Genomic DNA, 21,044 nt, shown 5'->3' on the forward strand with positions numbered 1-21,044 from the left:
AAACTTTCAAGCTAAGTAAGCATAGTCAGCCATAAAAGAGAGAGATCTGGAGATCTTGGCCGTGAATTTATTTGTGCCTGTTTTATTTTCACCCTTCTGCAGTTAAAGATCAAGAAGAAGAAGCTGGCGTCTGAACAGGAACAGCTGGTGAGCAAGCTGGACAAAGCCCTCTCTCTCACCAGGCACAGCAAGTTGAAATCGCCTTTTAAATTTGCAGACAGCTCTGTGGGGAGGCAGAAAAATGGCGGATGTTATGGCAACAGATATCTGTCGCACCGTGAGGCCTTGCTCGACAAGGACGAAAAGAAGAGCTTGGCCAAAACTCTGAGCTTCTCGCTGAAAGCTTCCAAAGAAGGTAAAAACAAAATGGCCGCCAAAATGAAGAAGATGGAGGAGGGGCTAAGAGTCAAGGGTCACCTGAAGGTTTCCAGTTCACCAGCAATATCTGAAGTTAGCAGCTATTCCTATAGTAAGTAACTCCATGTGTGCTTGCCTGTGTTCTACCGTTGTGTTTCCAGTCGGCTTTGTTAGAAGTAAGGGTCTAATCTTTAACGCTTTATAGTGGCAGTAATTGAGTTTTGGTTCACAATGGCAGTGCGGCTGGGGAAAGGGGAAGCGGGCGGTTTAGGAACAATCAGACCTGGGAGATCCTAGAAATGAGTTCACTCAAAACGAAACAAGGATTTCCATTCAGCAGGGAATGCAGTTGCCGTGGAGGAGAGCTCTGTCAACAGCGATTAATCATGACAACTGTATGGAACCTCCAGGCGAGGTGACCATGTGCCTCTGAATACCAGTTGATGGAGCACAACATTGGGAGTCCCCTGTTGTCTTCAAGGCCTGCCTGTGGGTCTTTCAGAGGCATCTTGGTTGGCCACAGTGAGAACCAGGATACTGGACTAAATGGATCTTGAGTCTGATCCAGCAGGGGTTTTCTCACAGCATTCTGCCTCTACAGAAATGCGTTGGCTCTGGGTAGAGGAGCAGCAAAAGCAGTTTTCTACAAATGCATTGCACTTCTACCCTGGCCTGATTCGTATATTAGTTGCCTATCAAGAGAAAAATGTGAGAGAGTGACATGGGACTGGTTCAGACATAAAGCTAACCCATGGTTTGTTGACCTACCCAGGGTTTTTCTGACAGATGATTGAAGAAACCGTGGTTTGTTTTCTCAATCTTCGGGTTGTTTCCCTCCTCCTTTATCCCAAATACTGTAGTACTAACATGGAGAGCAACTGAGTGTTGTTCTTTTTTACTGCTTTTGCCTCTGTAGCCTGGCGAAACAACCCCTTGGTTCTGAGTTTGTATGTCATTTATTTATTTATTTATTTATTTATTTGTTACATTTATATACTGCCCCCATAGCTAGAGCTCTCTGGGCGGTTTACAGAAATTCTAAAATTGAGATAAAAACGAGTATACAAAATTTAAAATTCTAAAACGCAGAACATATACGCATAAAACATTAAAAACCGTTAAAACTAAACATGTGGGTGATTAAGATGTGCTGCCATATGCCTGGGCAAAGAGGAAAGTCTTAACCTGGCGCCGGAAAGATAGCAGCGTTTAACCCATGGTTGAAACAACCTGGAGTTCACAACCCAACAACAAACCGTGGGTTAAACCATGGTTTGTTAGTGTGGCCTCATTCACACAACATGACAACCTAGAATTCAATAATCCATACCATGGGTTAGCTTTAGGTGGAAACCAGGCCATGTTCTCAGTAGTGTATGGGTGGGTTAATAAACATGGGATTACATTTTATGTTGTTTACTTTTATTTGTGTGGATTATGGTTTGAGTTTTCCCCCCGATGTATTAAGTATGGCTTTCTGTATTTGTGTGTGCAAGTCATTTTAATAATAATAGATGATGGTGATGATGTGCGTTCTTAAGAGCAAGAGGATTTTTCAGTAGTGCCTCTTCTAGAAAGTGTTTTCCCTACCCTTATAAGTGTTGGCATTTCTCACTGAGTCAGGTAAAAGTGCAAAGGCTTAGGCCAGCAAATTCTGCTATCATTTATTTTTTTGTAAAAAAAATAATGATTACTACATTGACTGCAGATACAGACTCTGAGGAAGATGATGAATCCTTGAAGGACGAGTGGTCTTCTCATTCTCCGGCCAGCTCCAGAATGAGACCTTCCGGCCTCTACAGTGTAGTGGCCTCAAAGAGCAGCAAGATCACGGGAGGTTTCACGGCTGCCAAGAAGGGCATCTCTGCCACTAGAACTCTCAAATCTAAACTGACTGCAAGCAGGAAGCCGCCGTTCTGTTTGCTGCCCAGAGAGGCCGAAGTTGGATCTTCGTTCAGTGATTCTTCGGAGGACTCGTTCGATCAAGGTTACTAGATTATAACACAAACCAAACCAAACCAAAACAGCTTCCATGTCTCAATGAATGAGAGAGGGCGGGAAGGGTGGGGTGGTGCTGTGGTCGGCCATCTTGGATGGTGCTGTGGTCAGCCATCTTGGATGGTGCTGGGATCGGCCATCTTGGATGGTGCTGGGATCGGCCATCTTGGATGGTGCTGGGATCGGCCATCTTAGATGATCTACGTTATCAGTATTCTTTTTATACGGAAAAAAATCTGTTTGTGACACTAACTATTATTATTTTATTATCGACTGGTTCTTCTAAGACCTTTTTATATCGACCGGAGGTTTGGCCTTCACCATGCCTCCCCTTAGTCTTCGTTCTCCCCCGTCCCTCCTCACACACATCCTTTCTAAACTCTTTTTTTAAAAGAAAACCCCCTTCATCTCTTGTTGCCATTGCTGTTGTTATATGTGGCTTCTTTTTTATTTTCCAAATTTCATTTTGGCATGTCTAGAGGCACGGGAGGAAGTCTGTAAATTAGAATACTTGTTGTGTGGGAGTCCCCCTTTGATGTTTGTACTGCAATTTGGTACCAAGCTTTTTATTAAAAATATCCAGTTTGTTTTTAACTAAACCGGTCTACCTTGTCTCTCTTGCTGTGTCTCTCACTAGGTGATTAGCTTGCTGCTTCACTCCATCCCGCCGTCCCTCATCACTCCCAAAGAATTAGCCAAAAAAAAAGAAAAAAAAAAGAAAAAAGGAATTAACAAAATTGTGATGTGCTCTCTATTATTCAAATATCCCTGGCTTGCAATTCTCTAAGGTGCTTTGTTTTCCAGGAGGAAAAACAAATCTACATGTAGATCTCTCCTTTCTTTTAAATTAAGCACAGCTTGCTAATTTGTGCATAGATCATTCTACACTGGGTTGGGTTTTATCCCTCACCCTCTGTGAATGCATGGGTTTAAAAAAAGAAGAACAAGAAAGATGCACTTTGCAATAGCATTGAAATATTATTAATCTTGGTAATTCTTGCTTCTAAAAATGGCGTAATTCTCTAAAATGAAGCCCATTTTTCTTCGTCATTTCCAGTTGGAGACTAATTCTTTTAAGGCATTTTCCTCCTTAATTAATTGTCTCTCTGTGTTTTGTGTTTAATCGAGTAGGTTGTGAATGTTTCAAGCCTTGCAACAAAATGTACAGGAGCTAAGACGTTGCTAACTAAATACAGAGCAGAGTAGAGGGAGAGATCTGGATGAAGTACGTTTTTGAGAAGAAAAAAGAGACCTGCTTCTTTTTCGCTCTGCTTCTCCCTTGGCAAATGGTGGAGGGAAAGAGAGAGAGAGAGAGAGAGAGAGAGAGAGAGATGTGGGAGCATGAATTCTTGGGACCATACCGGTAGGTCTCAAGAGTCTCCCGCACCCACCCGCCAGTTTTAGAACACGCTCCTTAAATAATCGTAATCGGGAAAGGTCATTTGAATAAGCCTTCTGACTTGGAAACTCAGATCCCGAAAGGGTCCAACTTGTCTTGCCTGTATGTTAAGCAAGCAGGAAGGGAGATGTAATACCCAGTCATGATCAGTAAAGTAAGGCCTTTATCTGATGAGTCGAGTTGGAGTCCTCCTTGTGGCAAAAGAAGGACCGATCTCCGATGTCCCCTCCTTATGCTTCTCTTCTTTTTCCCTTCCCTGTCCGAGTTCACTCAGTTGGGCTAATCAAAATACACAGCAGAAAATGATTAAACCAGCTATTTTTAAAAATAAATAAATAAATAAATAAATAAAATTGTTGCGGAATAGCCGCACAGAAATAAATGCCGGGGTTTGAAGAACTCTAGAAGAACTTTTTATGACACTTAGAGAAAAGGCAGAGCCCAATTTTTCAGCAAAGATGTCTAAGGTCTGCTTTAAGTAACTTCCATTAAGACGGCAATCCTGTGCATATTTACCTGGGAGTAAGTCCCATTGAATAAAAAGTGATTGATTTCCAAGGCAGTTTCTGCACTAGTCCAGATATAACAATTTAGCCCCTGAGTTGTGTATTTGATTTTTTTAAAAAATTAAATATTGAAGATATCTGTGTGTTTCATTTGTTTTTTAAAATCATCCAATTTTTGCTCTTGATAGGGAATTTAATAATTTTTGAAAAAACCAACACCCCAAAAACTGTTTTCATTGGGCTCCATCCCTCTCTCTCGCTCTCAAGTTAAGGGTTTTGGGAATGAGAGAAGCAGAGAATATATATATATATATATATATATATATATATATATATATATATATATATAATATTATGTGTTGTTCATTGATGAAAACAGAACTCCAAAAAGGTATATGTTGGGGTCGGGAGGGAAATTATTGGGAGGAAGGGGGGGAATATTTAATACTTTCGCAAATGTATATCTATTACATTTATAGCTAGATTTTCTCTATGGGTTTCATTTTAAAAGGGATATTTGCGTAATAGCATTTCTAATGGCTTTCCCTGATTTTACTAAAACCATTAATAACCTCGGCTTTTCTAGCGCGCTCACTGTCTCCTTGCAGCTGCTTGGCAACCCTTTCATCCCTGATCCCTACCCATGATGCTTTGCGTGTCTATATCGATCCCTTGCATTTGCTGTCACGCTCCGCTAAAGAGGCAAAGTGATTGGCTTCGAGTAGGGCAGACACTGCTCAGCGAAAGGTCCCTGAGCGTGAACCTGAACCTTATTATGTAGGTAGGCAAAAAACAAAACCGAACCCCCCCCACCCTTTTTCTTTAAATCTCAGCAGTTTTGCAATTTTAAGTTTATTCACCCCCATCCCAATTCAAGAAATGGAATTATGGTGTTTGGTAATATCCTGAGGGTTTGTTCCTCCTTTCTTCCTTCCGTGGAAATGAAGAGTGATGATTGTACGGCCATTTTGATCTGGTTTGACAAAAAGAGGCAATTAATGCCCTGTTGAAGTGCTTCAAAATTGTAAGCAGAGAGGGGATGCGGACCGGTGGGCGCGGGCCTCGTCTTTCTAAAGCCGGGCTCCCCGTGTTAACCGAGAAAGTCTGGAGAGAGATTGTACCTGCGTTCGGCTAAATGCCGTTACAGTCCTCTACGCCATCAGTGGCATGGAGGACGGTAGCTGGATTCAGACAGATACGATTTCAGCCTCACTTCAGGCCTTTTGGTTCAACTTCGGGAAGTCTGGGTTGGAGGGATGGGGCCAATTCATGTGCTGCCCCATAGCCCTCCCCATCATGCACACTTACAATTTTGTATTGACTGAGTAGGGTTCAATAACAACCTGTATTTTGCTGAGGACTCCAGAAAGGCTTTTGCAATTCGTTGGGTTAAAGAAAAAAGGATGATCTAGAGCAAATGTTTACCCCCCCCCCCCCGCAGGAAAAATAATAATGGAAAGAGTTTCAGGAACAAAGAGCAGCCATTGCAAGAAACACAAGACCTCCTTCCGTGGCCTCGTTTCTTAGAAGAATTTTTGGGGGTCCTTGTCCGGCGCAATTTCTTAAGCGAAGCGTCTTTCCCTTTTGAATGAGAAGTAGGACATTGGCTCAAAAAGGATGACTTCCAGTTGTGATACAAACCTTTACTTGGTAATGAGGTTAATGGCTGCAAAATGGAAATTTACTTTCTTACAGAAGAACTCAAGTCTATCAGGAACTTCACTGTCAAAACGAACCCTGAGCTATTCTCATATCGCTTCCATAGTTACAGCGGGGCTTGCTAGTGGTTTGTCTGAACAATGGTTCAACCCTAGAATATAGGAAGCCATGAGACTGCCTCAGTTTATGTGAGGAAGGTCATTTCCGTCACAGACAGCCTGTACGCATTTTGATTAGAAGCTCCTGGCAACATCTGTAGTATTTATGAAGCAAGAACCACGTTTTCGTTGTTTTTAGATGATGCCCACACATGTTGTAGCAGCCCACCTCTTAGAAGAGGCATCCTCCCTTGCATAGGAGAGAGTGCAGAATGCCTCTTCTAAAGACATTTGCGGTTTTTATCAACCCTTCCATTATAAACACTTTGATTAAATAGGACAGCAGTTCTTAAAACAAATTATTACTTTTCCTTTTTAAAATTTGTTTTTTTTTTGCCCACTTAATCAAAGGCACCATTTGAGTTGATTAAAACTGATCAAACATTTCAGTCCTATTTACAAGTCATTTTCCAGTAGAGTGGACCTAGTGGTTTTTTTTAATGGCAAGAATTCCAGGTCTGTCATCTTCATCAGAAACTCAGCCATTGGCTTCAACAGAGCTTGGGTGTTTCCCCAGCGTTGCGGTCTTGACCTGAATATATCTTGTGATGCGCTTTCAGGGCTGAACTACGCAAGATGAACTCAGGGCTGCCGCTCATATCAGTAGCATCTAGTACAAGGGTGCAGAACGGGGCCAAATCCACCCCCCTGGAGTTCCTCAGAGGGCCACACCTCCACCCCTTTCCCCCAAAACATCGATGGAGGGTTTCCTGGCTTTGGCCTGTTCCCCCCACATCCTAAAAGGTTGAAATGCTACCCCTTAATTTCTGCAAGTGAGAGCTTGCAGCTAAAACAAGCTCGCGTTTTTGATATTTTGCTCTGCCCCTTTGGCTCCGCCCTCTTTTGTCTTTGATCCGGTCCCACCACTGGCCTACAGCCCCCGAGGACTTCTCCCATTTCTGGAGTCAGCAGCAAACGAAACGATAATGGAGGTTTCTGCGGGTTTTTGTTGTTGCAGCAAACTTGCGTAAAAATTGCGAAACAAAAAACGAACCTGGCTAGAATTTGGAGAGGCCAATCTAAGCCAAATGTGGGGGACCTGATAGCTGTCTTGAAAGTCTGCCTGCACTTAGCCAGCTTTGTTTGCTGTAGGTCTGCTTGGGAACATGATGAAACTATGCTGTGTTTGCCTAATATATATATATATTTACATTATATATATTTACTTAACAATACAGAATTAATCTTAAATGTGCATTGCTTCCCCCGTTCTCCCCTCATCCCTAACCCAAGCTTTCCCTAGCCATCTTGTTGCATTTATGTGGTAACTTAACCAATGTCTGTCTGTTGTTTAACCAAACTATTGTTTCCTTTATTTTTGCTGTTCTAGGGAGAGGAAAAACATTGAAAGTTTTGGTACTGAATTGACAATACCATGTGAACGTTTGTCCTTAAATATCAACAGGGGTTACATGTACCACACACGCTTATATGCAGCCTATAAAACTTGGCTGCATGCTAAGATTCTTGCTAGAATCTTGATACTTTTCCATAAATTTTATTTCTTTAAACTTAAGAGGTTACTAGTCCTCATAGTTCAAGGCTAAGAGAGAACCTGATTGATTTGACGCAGAAAGAACTGTCATTTACTTAGTGCAAAAACTATGTTTTAGAAAGTGTTTATAATTGTTATATGTTTATATGTGTTTTAGCAGTACTGATTTTATAGTGATTGTTAGCTGAATTGAGAGTTCTATTTTAGCATGGGAAGGTTAGGATATAAATAAAAATGAATGTGCAGATTTCTTCCATGAGATCCACTCCAGTCATCCGGTATTTTAAAATATTGGAAAAACATGAATTTTCCTACAAGTCCAGAAGTACTTTTTAATGAGGCCTTGTAAATTTTCATATTTTAGCCTTATGTAAATAACTCCAAATTCTAAAAGTTCAATACACACTAGCAAAGATCCGTGAACAAGCACCAGATCTGACTGACCAAGTAGGTACAGTTGTCTTGTAAGCTTCAATATTAATATGATATTAATACCTAACTGCCTACGTTTCGGAAGGGGGGGCATGTTCATGTTTTTAATGAATGCCTATGGAACAGTAGGATGGCCTTAATGAAGCAGTTGTCTTCATTTGAAACAGGGTTTGGGTTTGGAACATACAAAATATTTTTTTAAAGTGAAGGAAGTAGTGCCTTTGCACATGTGCAAAGTGCTTCTCCTTCAGCAATAGGCAGGTGCAGCCAGACCTTAAACATCCTGGGATGAGTGGAGCAGATTCCATGTCAACGAGAATGTGTGTAGTTTCAGGAATTCTTCATCCCCTGAGATCTATAAAAACAAAGCCATAACAGTAGTGTAAAAAATGAGAAGTTACATTTCTTTATCATATTACACCTAAATGACAGCAGCAAAATCATGAGCTGCTGCAAGTCTTTGTGATTTTAAACCTTCCTGTATGTTAGAAGATTAGCAGGTCAGGAAAAAGCCACAGCTAGGAGGCACTTTCGTGACATGCTATCTTTCAAAGTGTAAGGTGAGGCGCTTTAACATATCTGATTATCCCCGCTGCTGCCTGAAGTGGCACGGCCCAGGAAAGGCTACATCACATGACTGATTGGTTATTTATTTACTAGGTTTAATACTCCGTTCTTTGATCTAAAAAATCTTTGGTGGCTGCGTGGCTCCTCTCCAGGGGTCATGGGGAAGAAACCCCACCTACGTGAAACTTTGGCCTGCTGCACTGCTTAACTAAAGCCAGATCATTGTAGCCTGAAATAATCTTTTTGTATATGTCCCTTGGGGTTTTCACGCCGTAAAGGACAGCAGGGTAGGGTGGGAACAGCATGGGACATTGCAGGTGATTTACGCTGGCATGTTTTGAAATATTGGAGCTGTTTGATACCTGTCAGATTGAATTGATTCCTGGTCTGTGAGTGACGTCTGATGCATTGACCATAGGCAGTAAAGTTCCCCCAGGTCAAAACAGCTAATATCTACTCAGGGGCCCGCTGCTGGAAGAATGCATTCTCTCTTGTGCTGCTAAAGCAGACATCTCCAGTAACACTAGGGAGAGTGGTTTTAATCCTGTTAATTAATACAGTTTAGAACACAGAAAGCTCTGGCCAATTGGATTCCTTGCCCCACTAGCTCTGTCCAGGATCGTAGGTCTTTTCCATCCCTTGCTGCCTTGATCCTTTCAAATGGATAGTCCAGGAACCATACCTGGGGACCGTCTGCACGTGCTCGAACACTGAGCTCTGAACCAGAACCTAAACCGGTTCCAATAAACTTGGTCCTTACTAGGCTAGTTTGGATCTTACCAAACTACGTTTTGAAATGGGTTCCATATCTCTGGCTTCTTCTGAAGCTGGTAATCGTGGTTTCCCAGTCGGGATGAAACGGGAAACAGTGGTTAATGAAAGATGTCCGGGTTTGTTTCCAGCACGTGCGAAGGGGTTGAAGTCTTGCGTTGCTCCAAATCTCATTCCCCTCTCTGTTTATTAAGCCAAGATATTGTCTGAACTGAGCCGGCCTACTATAGGCCTGATAAATAAGTTCCATATGCCCCATTTCTTGCCCTATGTCCTGTATTTGTTACAGACATTCTCTTTTTTTAAGCCATGTTCTTTTACCAGAACATCCGAAACGCATCCCCGTCACATCCTTCCGTTAAAAACATTTCACCCAGCAAGACTGGCCTGCTGCCCCAAATCTTCCCCAGCTGCCAGGCTGAAACTTGTCATGTGCGTGTTTAAAAGCCACAACATGAGATGGGCAGGGACTTATGGCAGCTGGCGGGCAGCTAGCAGCCGCAGCTGGGGTAGTTCTAAGGCTTTGCGCACATGTTTGGAAGCCAAGGCGCGATTCGGGTAGACCAGGCTCCTGCCCAAAGAAGGCAGGGAACCAAATCCCCAAATGTATTTAAAGCCAAGATTTTGATGGCACTAAATTTGCAAGGCAGGAGGTGTGGTCTGTCGCTAGGTGTAGCATAAGCTTTGCTCATTTGTGCAGCGTTTTTTTGGAGACCATCAACACTGGGTAACAATGACCCCTGCCCCTGCTCTAGACAAATGATGTAGGGGCTTAAGTTATAATCGGGCCTGGATGTACTCTGTGCCTAAAAAAAGTAAAATTTCTGTGCTCTGTATGGTTAGACCATCTTCTCCATCAGGAATAGCTGAATTCTGAGTCTTGTATAAATTCTGGTTACTGAGTCTTCTGTAAATTGTGTCATTTTTGGATCCATTTCTTTCATTTTCATAAAAAAAGAGGAAGAAAATTGCTCTTGGTAGTCAGCAGTGGCAGAGAGTAGGTGGCCAGGTGGACACAGGAGCATTCTCTATCCTACTGACTCCTCCTTCTTCGGCATTGTCCAAAGAACGTGAAGCCAACTTTTGTAGCCGTAAGGACTTGGAACTTGGGTTGTTGTCTTTTCAAGGGAGAGCTGAGATTCTCAAGGTGTCAAATTCTAGGGCCAGTCCCAAAATTCTATAGCTTTTCTGTGTTAATGTGGAGTTACAGTATTTACTCAGTCCTGTGCATAACAACTCCTACCGTATTAATGTCCTAGCTTTTGTTTGGGGTGTGTGACAGTGGGTGGGTCAGAATCTGAAGAATTTGTAGGTCTCTTTCTGAGCGGACAGGAACAGTGATAGGTATGCATGTAGGTTTTTTCCCCCCTTGCAGCACCTGTGTATTGAATTTTGTTTTCGGTGATGTACCGTGTTATGCAACCCCATTCTTTTGAATTCATGGTAAGAGCTATTCCAGGGTTGCTGTCTTTCTCTTTTCCCATGATTCCTTGCGAGTCTTCTTTCTTTGTTGAGAACCTGTTCTGGCCAGGGCTCTGAACTTCTAAAGAGGTCTAAAAACAATGGATATTGTGATAGCTGAGAGGTTGCATGATACATTACTGTGATCTGCTTGGACGGAAAGATATCCTGATGGAAACACGATTCGGATTTGTAACGGGTGTCCTGTCCTTTCCATGGCAGACTCTAGCTCGGAAGAGGAGGAGGAGGAGGAGGAAGAAGAAGAAGAAGAGGAAGCGGAAAGCTATGGAATGGGTGTCAACGAGAGGCTGTCGTCGTCTCCTGCTTTGGACGAGAGCGGCTTGGGTCTCCTCGCGAGGTTTGCAGCCAGCGCTATGCCCAGCCCCATCATCCCGCCGTCCCTTTCCATCGTCCAGCTGGAGGCCAAACAGAAAGCAAAGAAGAAGGAAGAGAGGCAGAGTTTGATGGGTGAGCGGGACCTCGATGGTAGCGGCTACGCTGCGCATGCAGGTGTAACCTCTGGCGTCTCTGGCTCAAAAGGATTTTCTGTAAATGGGCATCATGGGGAAAACTTCTGCCAGAGACCCCAGAGAGCTGGTGCCAGTCAAATGAAGAGCAGTACCTATTGGCTACCGGGCCAGGTTTAAGGTTTTGGTACTAGTGTACAAAGCCCTAAACAACTTGGGACCAGGATACCTGAGAGAGCGCCTTCTCCCTTACCTACCTGCCCAATCACTGAGGTCGTCGGAGGGCACTCTCCTGGTGGTTCCACATGGACCTGTGGCCCAATTGGAATCCACCAGGAGAAGAGCCTTTATTGTGGTGGCCCCTTCTCTGTGGAACTCAACTGACTAGCCACTGTTTTTCTGGTTCCTTTGTTTTTAAATTGAACAATTTTAATGTTTTTTTTTTAATCTTCTTTCTTTTACTATTTATACCAATGTTCACCACTCTGGAATCAGGGTTAGATAATTGAGCTGTATATAAAGATTGTAAATAATAATAATAATAATAATAATAATAATAATAATAATGGGCTAGATCAGAGGTGCAGAAGCTCAGGACCTGGGGGCCGAATCCAGCCCACCTGGGGTCGCAATTCAGCCTGCCACGGTTCCCCAGGTTCCAGTAGAGGGGGAAGGCTTCGATTTCGGTGAAGCTGTGAATCTGTTCTGGCTTACAGCCCAAAGTCTAAAGTTTCTATCCAAGGTGCTGAGTGAGTTGGGGAGTCCTAAGCCCCGTGTCATAGATGTGGAAACGGAGGTCAAAGGGTTCCCACCATGCTTAAAATGGTATCGGAAGCAGCACCGAGGGAAAGAGCTTCGGAACAAGGAGCTGGGATGGAGAGACGGCGCTTCCCTAGCTCTGCCTCCCCATCTGTCTCGGGCTTCCGCCTCACCCCCCCCCCCATGAATAATTGAAATTTCACTTTTTAATTCCCTGGTGCGCCTGTGGCTGCAGAAGCCCCTCCAGGGCAACATCTTTCCAAGTCAGGCTGCTCTATGGAAGGCCCCATTTATAAACCCCTTTATTAATATGTATTAAATGATAATGGGATTTATAGTGGGCTTCAGAATGGGAAATGATGTCTTCCATGGGAGGCTGGGTTATTTTTAGCTCCTCGTCTCTCTGCTCTGACCGGGCCTTTGCCTGTCTGTTGCAATCCCCTCCCTCCCTTCATTTGCGAGCGGATAAAATCTGGGTTGGGAGTGCTTGTTTTTCTGTGTTATCGTGACGTCGGTGTCTCCCAGATGGGTATAGAACTCCCTGCCAAGAGCTGCAGCAGTAGCCGTGGGCTTAGATGGCTTTAAAACTAGGCCAGGTTCACAGTATTGATCCGAAACTGGAGGGGGGGGGTCTCCGCTGTGCTGCCCATGGCCACCCGCAGATACCTATCTTGGTTCTCACCAGGCTCTCCAGATCCTTATGTGATTTTAAAAGATTTTTGCCATCGTTTTGTGTGTGTGTGTGTAACTTGGAAGCCGGCCTGCTGCAAAACAAGAGTGCTGCTTGTCAGCGCCATCTTTATTTGGGTTCGAAAGATGGTTTTCCGTTATGGAACGCTGCCCTCTCCTCTGCTCAATGCTTCGGTTCTTGGTGACTTTTCTTTCAGTCTCACCAGTTTGGGAAAGGAGTGTTTTGTAACCGGCCGTGCCCACCATGGTAGCCGTTGTATGAATGGGCAAGCAAACCCAGGCAGCCATTTTGTGAGAGTGCCCATGACATGTTTTCAAAATTCCCACTGACCCCAAAAAGGTTGGGGGCCCCTGCAGTAAACAACTACTTGAGGGAGCACCTTTTCCCATGTCAACCTGCCTGTTCACAGAGATCTACTCATCAGTGCCTCCTGGTTGTCCCGTGGCCTGTGCATCTGATGGAAACCAGGCGAGGGCCTTTTTTGTTGTGGCACCTCACCTTTGGAATTCTCTTCCCCACCACCACACCGCTGCAGTGCAACAGGCACCACCCTTGATTGGAGTTAGGCACATGAAGGAAGGAAGCCGGCTGGGCGATAATTAGCCTTGCTGGCTGGGGAGGATGGAAGTTGTAGTCCCAACCTATGTAGAGGGGACCAGTGGAAAAGGCTGCACTATACATTCTGGGAAAGTTGATTTCCCCCCTGGTTATGGATGGATGCTGCTGATTTTGAGGCTGCAAAGAAATGTGGCGTTCGGGTTCAGCCCTGCTCGAATCCTGGAAGGGTCCCCTCCGGACCCCTCAGTGATGTGAATGGAAGGCTTCGAGAATCACCACGAACTGCGTGGAAGCCTGATAACCGTGCCCGTTAGAGAGGAGCCCCACTCCCAGAGCTAAGCGGGGGTTTCCAAGACAGGCGCCTGTGGATGGCACCGAAGTATCAGGTATCCTCCTTCGGAGTCAAAGGATCCTGTGGTCCGTTTATGGGCCCGAGCACAGCGCTTGGGGGATTTCCACAGGCTCGTTTCCTGAACTCGGCGTCCCTGTCAATGTGGAAAGTGAGGCGTTGGCTCAGGCCGACGACAGGAGGCGGAAGGAACCACGAGCCCTTAAGCTCACAGCCTCTAAAAGTCCCGGAGAAGCAAGGAGGCTTTTGGGGGGCATGATTGTGGGGGATAGCTTCCAGGGGTCCCAGCCAAAGGGTTGGGGCTGGGTGTCCCATCCCCAGCAGGCAAGGAGAGAGACCTGTGGGGCTGTTTGGACACTGGATCAAGCACTGGGAACTTAGCAGGTAAGTTTCTTTCTCCACTCAAACACACACGGTCACAGACACGGACCCCTTTCTCCCTTTTGCCACAGCCTGCAAGAGGGAAGCGATCTGGTTTTAGAGGCTGAGGGGGAAACGTCCGGGGCTTTTGATTGTCGACTTCCTCCACAGAGCGAAGCGTATCTCTCAGAAGCCTCCTTGGTTTTATTTCTGTTCTAAACCCATTCACGGCTTTTCCTGACAGCCATCTCTCAAAGTAATTTGCAGCGATGAAATGCACCGTCTCCCCACTAGCCAGGGGATAGAGGTGGCCCACAAAATGGACCCCCCGTCTGAGAATCCCCCTCAACCTTCGGGTTTGGGAAGCGATCTGCTCAAAGTGGCATCTGTCTCACAGAAACGCAGCAAACAGGACCCCTCAAAATATAACCCTTAACAGAATGCTCTTGCCATCCAAACCCAAAGTTAAGGGGAAAATATGTGTTATTCCCTACAGGATTCTTTTACATAAAATAGAACAGTAACGGCTATAATAATGCAAATATTATTGCATGGTTTTGTAATATAGCTGCTCTCTTCTTGAGCTGTTCAAAGGACAGGTTGAAATGGCACTTTAAGACACCTTGAAGCTATGTTGTGGAAGGTGGGGGTAACAATACCTTAAACGCAGTCAAATCCATCAGAGTTAATTGTAAAAGGGTAGATTTAAAATATTTCTATGCCGCCTTTCCTAGGCTTGTTTACCTAAAAATGCAATGGATATAAAAACGCCGTAACAATAACAATATCGCGGGCAGCTCTGGCATTACGGCAGTTTCCAGAAGGCCTTTCAGAAGGCCATAGACATTCCAGACACTTCGGGGCCATTTCAGTAAAGGCCCTGCTCCTAGCTTTTGGTTATTTTTACCTATGCAACTCAGGAAGCTACCTCAAGAAACGTCTCCCCGTATGCCATCCTCCAAGGCCGCTCTGATCTTCTGAGAGGCCCTGCTGCCTGTGCTGAGGGTTTCCCCTTTGTGTCAGCGTGGAGACAGGCCTCCTCTGTGGTTGCGCCCCGTGGAATGATATGTATAGTATGCCAGGTCTCAACCCCGGCGTGTTTCATGATGGCGAGTGGTTACAGTGCAATCCTGTCCATGCCAACTCATCAGGAAGTCCAATTAGATGCCATAGGACTTGCTTCTCGGGAAGTGTGCTTAGGACCGTAGCCTAAAGTAAGGTGAGGAGGTTTGAACTGACTCTGAAATGTTTTTAAAATAAAATTGCTCATGCTGAAGTAAATTCAAATATATTTATTTATTTATTTGGCGGTGGGTGGGGTGGCGGAGACTTAGGAGAGTCTTCCTCAACTTGGTCCCTTCCAGATGTGATGGATTGCCAACCCCATAGTTCCCAGCCAGGCTAACTGGGAGTGATGGGTGTTGCCATCCAACGTATCTGGAGGCCACCAGTTTGGGGGAAACTGCTTTACCTCATAGAGTGGATTGCGCAGTCCTGCACCAGCCTCGGAAAATGTTTCCTCACCACCCGATTTCAGTCCAGATGATTGCTTTGGTTGATTTGGTGTTCCCCTTTTCCCTACATTTAGGGACGGAGTTTGAATACACGGACTCCGAGAGCGAGGTGAAGATCAGGAAGAAGTCTCCCTCCGGGCTGCTGCGTGGAAAGAAGGGGCTGCTTGAACAAAGCAGCACTGCAGCTGTGCAGTTGGCAAGCAGTGGAGCCATGGATACCGCCTCCGGGGGGAGCCTGGACAAGGCCAAGATGGCACCCGAGAAGAGCCGCAAGCTGAAGAAGCTGAAGTCGCCGAAGGACCTGAGCTTCGAGTTTGGGCTGGAGGTGAGCGACGATGACCTCTGGACCCGGCGGAGGAGCGAGCGGATTTTCCTCCATGACGCCACCACGTCGTCCGCCGTGCTGTCCCACCCAACTCCATCCAGCTCCACCCCCGTTTCCAAAACTGGCCGCTGCGTGAAGGGGACGCCCCTCAGTCCCAAGAAAGACGGGGCCAAGGCGAAGGAGAGGAAAGAACTCAGCAAGGTACGGACTGCGGGTTGCTAGGCAGAGGCGCACCACCGGAGAAGTCAGAGTTATTGTGACGATCAAAGGGAGGGACAAGGCGGGTGGTTGATTTTTAAATGACACGTGCAAACCCAGCTCCGTCGAGTTCCGGGATCTTCTCGGAGGCAGGAAGGAGCACGGTGCTTTGACATGGATTTCTGAGCACCGCTTTACACATTGCCCGATCTTCTCATCATTTGATGCCCCTTTGCTTCTACGTGGGGATTGTGTTTCGAGTTGACAAACGTGAGAGCTCCACCCATGGCATTTGATCTGCAAATGGCTTATTGACCTGCAACAGCTCATCATTCATAGAATCATAGAATAGCAGAGTTGGAAGAGGCCTACAAGGACATCGAGTCCAACCCCCTGCTCAATGTAGGAATCCACCCTAAAGCATCCCTGACAGATGGTTGTCCAGCTGCCTCTTGAAGGCCTCTAATGTGGGAGAGCCCACAACCTCCCTAGAAAACTGGTTCCACTGTCATACTGCTCTAACAGTCATGGAAGTTTTGCCTGATGTCCAGCCGGGAATCTGGCTTGAGCCCCTTATTCCGTGTCCTGCACTCTGGGATGATCGAGAAGAGATCCTGGCCCTCCTCAAACACCTTTTAAGTATTTGAAGAGTGCTATCATTACTTCGTCGTTAAAAAATTAGTTTCGCTTGGCTTTCCACTCAAATCCTCTGGGTGGCATTTTACATCATAACAAAAAAGGATTTTTTTAAAAAAAATGCAAAAAAAATTGCAAGCAAATAAATAGAATAAGAGCGAACGAGAGAGCAAGTAAAGTAATTAAAGCGGCAGATAGGCAAGGGATTCCCAAAGCCCAGGTGTGGCTGACACCGAAAATATCCATTCTTGCATCCCAACGAAACTCAACTCAGATGTTGGTGGCGAGTGAAAGAGAGCTCATACCGCTAAATCTAATCAACGGTTCACATAAAAATATCAAAATCACATTTAAGATGAAGCATCATGATTAATTTAATTACGGCCCAAGGCAAGATTGGGTGATCACGTGCGTTTTCAGGAGGTGTTTGAAAAACACCACATTGGACAGATTCCTGGAGGAGAAGGCTGTCAATAGCTGCTGGTCCTGATGGTTATATGCTACCTCCAGTGTCTGAGGCAGTATATCTATATACACCAGTTGCTGGGGAACATGGGTGGGAGGGTGCTGTTCCACTCCTGTCCTGATGGTGGGCTGCTGATTGGTGACTGTGTGAAGAGAATGCTGGACTAGGAGGGCCCTCGGTCTGATCCAGCATCTGGGCTCTTCTGATGTTCTCCAGATCTTAGTGAGCAAGCAGGCTTATAGGGGAGACGGCAGTTCTTTAGGTTTCTCATTTGAGGCTTTAAAGGTCGTGACCTGCACTTCGAAATGGGCCTGGAAACTGTCCAGAAGCCAGAGAAGTTGTTGCAATAAAGGAGTCTTAGGCGCCTGATAACCGGACACTTCCTTCACACGCACACATGTCAACACAAGATCAAGTGATCACCTTACAGGTTGCAGGGGGCGGGTGAAGATTAAACTCTCTCAAGCCTTGCTGCATTCAAATTACCACAGCTTTTTAAAAATACTATACAGCCTTTATAAGTATTAAGGCTGCTTCCCACTGTCCCAAAAGTCAAATGTTGGTACTATGAAACAGAGGCCTGAATTGGCTTTCTTGAAGTTGCCCATCATGGTTCTCTGCCGAACCACTGTTTTTGATTTAAACCGAGGCTCCAGAATATAATCAAAAAGTATCTTTGAACTCATAATCCATAAGAAACCATAGGCAGCTAGGGTACTTCTGAGATCAGGACAGAGGATATGATGTCATAAGAACAGTAGAAGAGCCCTGCTGGATCAGACCAAGGGCCCATCTAGTCCAGCGTTCTGTTCACACAGCTGCCAACCAGCTGTCGACCAGGGACCAACAAAGCAGGACATGGTGCAACAGCACCCTCACACCCATGTTCCCCAGCAACTGGTGCACACAGGCTTACTGCCTCGGATACTGGAGGTAGCACACAACCATCAGAGCTAGTAGCCCTTGGTAGCCTTCTCCTCCAGGAATTTATCCACCCCCTTTTAAAGCCATCTAGATTGGTGGCCATCACTCCATCTTGTGGCAGTGAGTTCCATAATTTAACTGTGTGAAGAAGCCCTCGCCTTTATTTATCCTGAATCTCTCACCAATCAGCTTCATCGGATGACCCCAGGTTCCAGTATTTTGAGAGAGGGAGAAAAGTGTCTGGGCATAACTGAGCCCCAGCACCTCTCGGTTTTATAAATGGACCCCTGCTCCTTTCATTTTCCTTTGCTCGTGTAGCTTGCCTGCTGCCTTTGCCCTCCGACTCTCTGGCAAGCTTTACTGATGGGGAATTTTCCTATCCTTTTCCCCATTTTATATTACTCAGAAGAAGAAGAACAAAGAAAGCACATTCTGCTCTTCCTCTTCCTCCTCCTCTTCCTCCTCTTCCTCGTCCTCCTCTTCCCTCTCTCCACCGGGCATCGCCAGCGCCCCACCTGACATCCGAGCCAGCTTGGCAAACACTCTGGGTCCCAGCAAGAAGAGCAAAAGCAAGGCCAAAGCCAAAGAAGTGAAAAAAGAGGTGAGGGCTTGCCAGCTGCGATGTGGCGTCTGTCTAAGAGTGTTTTGTTGCGCTAGGGAAGAGGGGAGTGGGGCCAGTGAGAGAGACTGGAACACTATTTATTTAAGGTGTTTTAGCCCACTCCTCAGCCAGAAAGGCTGCCAGAGCAGCTTACATGCAATCATTCGAACAAGACCGCACCTGCCTGCGGTCTCGCGATCTAAAAAGTTGCAACGCACAAGGAAAGAGGAATGGGGAGGGTAGAGGAAAAATTAGTCTTTCAGCAGGGCAGGCCCCATTTCCCCTCTCCATCTCTCTCCGGGAGCCTGGAAGAAAGGCACCCAGGGCTCTTTGAAGTTGGGAAACTAAAGCCCTGGGCCCAAGCACTCCAAAGCCGGCTCCACAGCACGTCTACTACACAGGAAGCCATCTCCGCCTAAGTCAGATTATTTGTCCATCTAGCCTCGGTTTACCTGCTTGGCAGTGACTCTCTAACCTGGTTGCCTTCAGACACGTTGGATTACAACTCTCATTATCTGCCATTGACTATGCTGGCTGGGGGTGATGGGAGTTGTTGTGCAACACAATTGGAGGCACGGGGGCGGGGGAGCAGGTTGGGAAAGACTGCTCTAAGGTCCCAAGCAGCAGAGAATCGTGGTGGTCGTTCCCCTGGCCAGCGATGGATCCAAGCAGTGGAGGCCGGCAGCTCCAGTTTCAATGTGGCTGTGAAGCTTTTCTGGGTTTTAGCCAGAAACACCCAAAACTCCAGTGGAGCTCTCTGGGTGGAATCGGGTTTCAGCACCTTGGAGAGCTCCTTCAGCGGTCTGGCTGGTGCTGACTAAAACCCAGAACAGATTCGCAGCCCTACCGAAATCGGCGCCCCTGGCCTCCGTTGGACGTCAGGCGCCTCTGTGTGCAAAGCACAGGGCTCTGCTACGGCCTCAGTCCCCGCAGGAAGGCTGGCTGTAACCCTGCAGCAGCATAAGGTGGCAGGATGCAGACGCTGAACTCGATGGCTGTGGAAGGGCTCGGGCTAAACAGCTGCTCATTTTGTCCCTTGCCCAGAACCGAGGGAAGGGAGGGGCTGTCAGCAAGCTGATGGAGAGCATGGCTGCCGAGGAGGATTTCGAGCCCAACCAGGACAGCAGCTTCTCCGAAGACGAGAACCTGCCTCTGAGCATGCTTCTGGAACGGCCCCTTACGCCAGGTGAGCGATGGGCCCCGCGCCCTTAACAGGTCCCGGCGATTCAGGTTCCTTCCTGCCCTGTCTGAAAGGTTGACAGGGAGGCCACGTACAAATCGATATCCAGTGACACTCCTTGTTTATTTCAACCCTTTTGCCCTTCAGCCACGGGGGCTCCTTGCATACGATCAGCGGAAACGGGACGACCCCGTTGCTCGCAGGCTTATCGTCTAAATCTCAAAGACGCAGTACAGTCGTCTAAGAGACACGATACAAAAGGAAAAAGGGGTGGGGAGGGAGGAGGAAAAAAAAGCAAAGCCGGGCACAATGTTCAGTGGCAGTTCTTGTCATGATCGGCCTGAAATGGAAGAGGAACCTCATGGAGGTGATCTTTCAGCTGAGGGGAGAGTAGGGGAGAAAGAGAGAATGGGGAAGAAAGAGAGAGGGAAAATGAGGTATAAAAAGAGGGAGGGAAAGCAGAGAAAGACGAACGGCGGAGAGGGTGAATGTTGCTTTGGCCCTAGTCAGGCTTGCCATTGGCCAGGGCCACCAGTGGTATGTGGGCCCTGATAGGAGCAAATATCACCTGTACGCTAATCCCCGGCTGGCTGTGGCTCTCTGAGTTTTCAGACAGATCTTTCTCCGCCTAATCTGAGAATGTCGGGCATTGAATCTGGGATCTTCTGCCTGCATAGAGACAGGAGAATCCGCGGTTTTTGCGCTCGTCTGAATCCTTAGAAAATAATTTCAAAGCTCATTTCAGCTCACTCCCATTTTTGTTTTTGATCTGTTTTTCGGCTCATTCGAACGAGGAAAGTGTGCCTTTTTCAAGTGTGCACATTCCCCTATTGACTAAAGCATGAAAATGCTTTTTTTTTAAAAGTGCATTTCAAAGTGCTAATTTAAAGGGGGGAAAAAACCCATTTTACGAACGCAGTTGCAAATTCGCGCATTTCCGAACATTTCTCGAAACAAGCGCTCCTGCTCGTTTTTGCATTTGGGATTGTGAGTTGGTCGTATTCGCCTGATTTGAAAGACAGAAATGAAATTCTCGGACCTCCCTACGCACGTGAAGCACGTGCTCTTCCACGGAGCTTTGGCCCTCCTGCGTGAAATTCCCACGCCATGCAAGATACGGGACAGGCTGCGGGCGCCACTGAAAGAGTTAAAGAAGCATGTGGGTGCATTGCTTCTGCTGCCTTTTGAGAGTGCTGCTAACACCCTGTCCCCC

At 46.2% G+C, this 21,044-nt stretch overlaps 1 protein-coding gene across 4 annotated transcripts in view; it reads left to right on the forward strand.

Annotated features, from left to right (window-relative positions):
- Positions 1 to 21,044, forward strand: part of TNRC18 (trinucleotide repeat containing 18) — a 102,384-nt gene that overhangs the window by 67,146 nt on the left and 14,194 nt on the right. For all 4 annotated transcript variants that reach the window (XM_063143618.1, XM_063143621.1, XM_063143619.1 and 1 more), the window contains 6 exons: positions 103 to 469; positions 2,066 to 2,344; positions 11,026 to 11,271; positions 15,576 to 16,027; positions 18,457 to 18,651; positions 19,696 to 19,837. In XM_063143618.1, the coding sequence (XP_062999688.1) occupies positions 103 to 469; positions 2,066 to 2,344; positions 11,026 to 11,271; positions 15,576 to 16,027; positions 18,457 to 18,651; positions 19,696 to 19,837 (1,681 nt within the window). The remainder of the gene's footprint in view (positions 1 to 102; positions 470 to 2,065; positions 2,345 to 11,025; positions 11,272 to 15,575; positions 16,028 to 18,456; positions 18,652 to 19,695; positions 19,838 to 21,044) is intronic.

Source organism: Elgaria multicarinata, chromosome 17, assembly GCF_023053635.1.
Source record: "Elgaria multicarinata webbii isolate HBS135686 ecotype San Diego chromosome 17, rElgMul1.1.pri, whole genome shotgun sequence".
Lineage (NCBI taxonomy): Eukaryota > Metazoa > Chordata > Lepidosauria > Squamata > Anguidae > Elgaria > Elgaria multicarinata.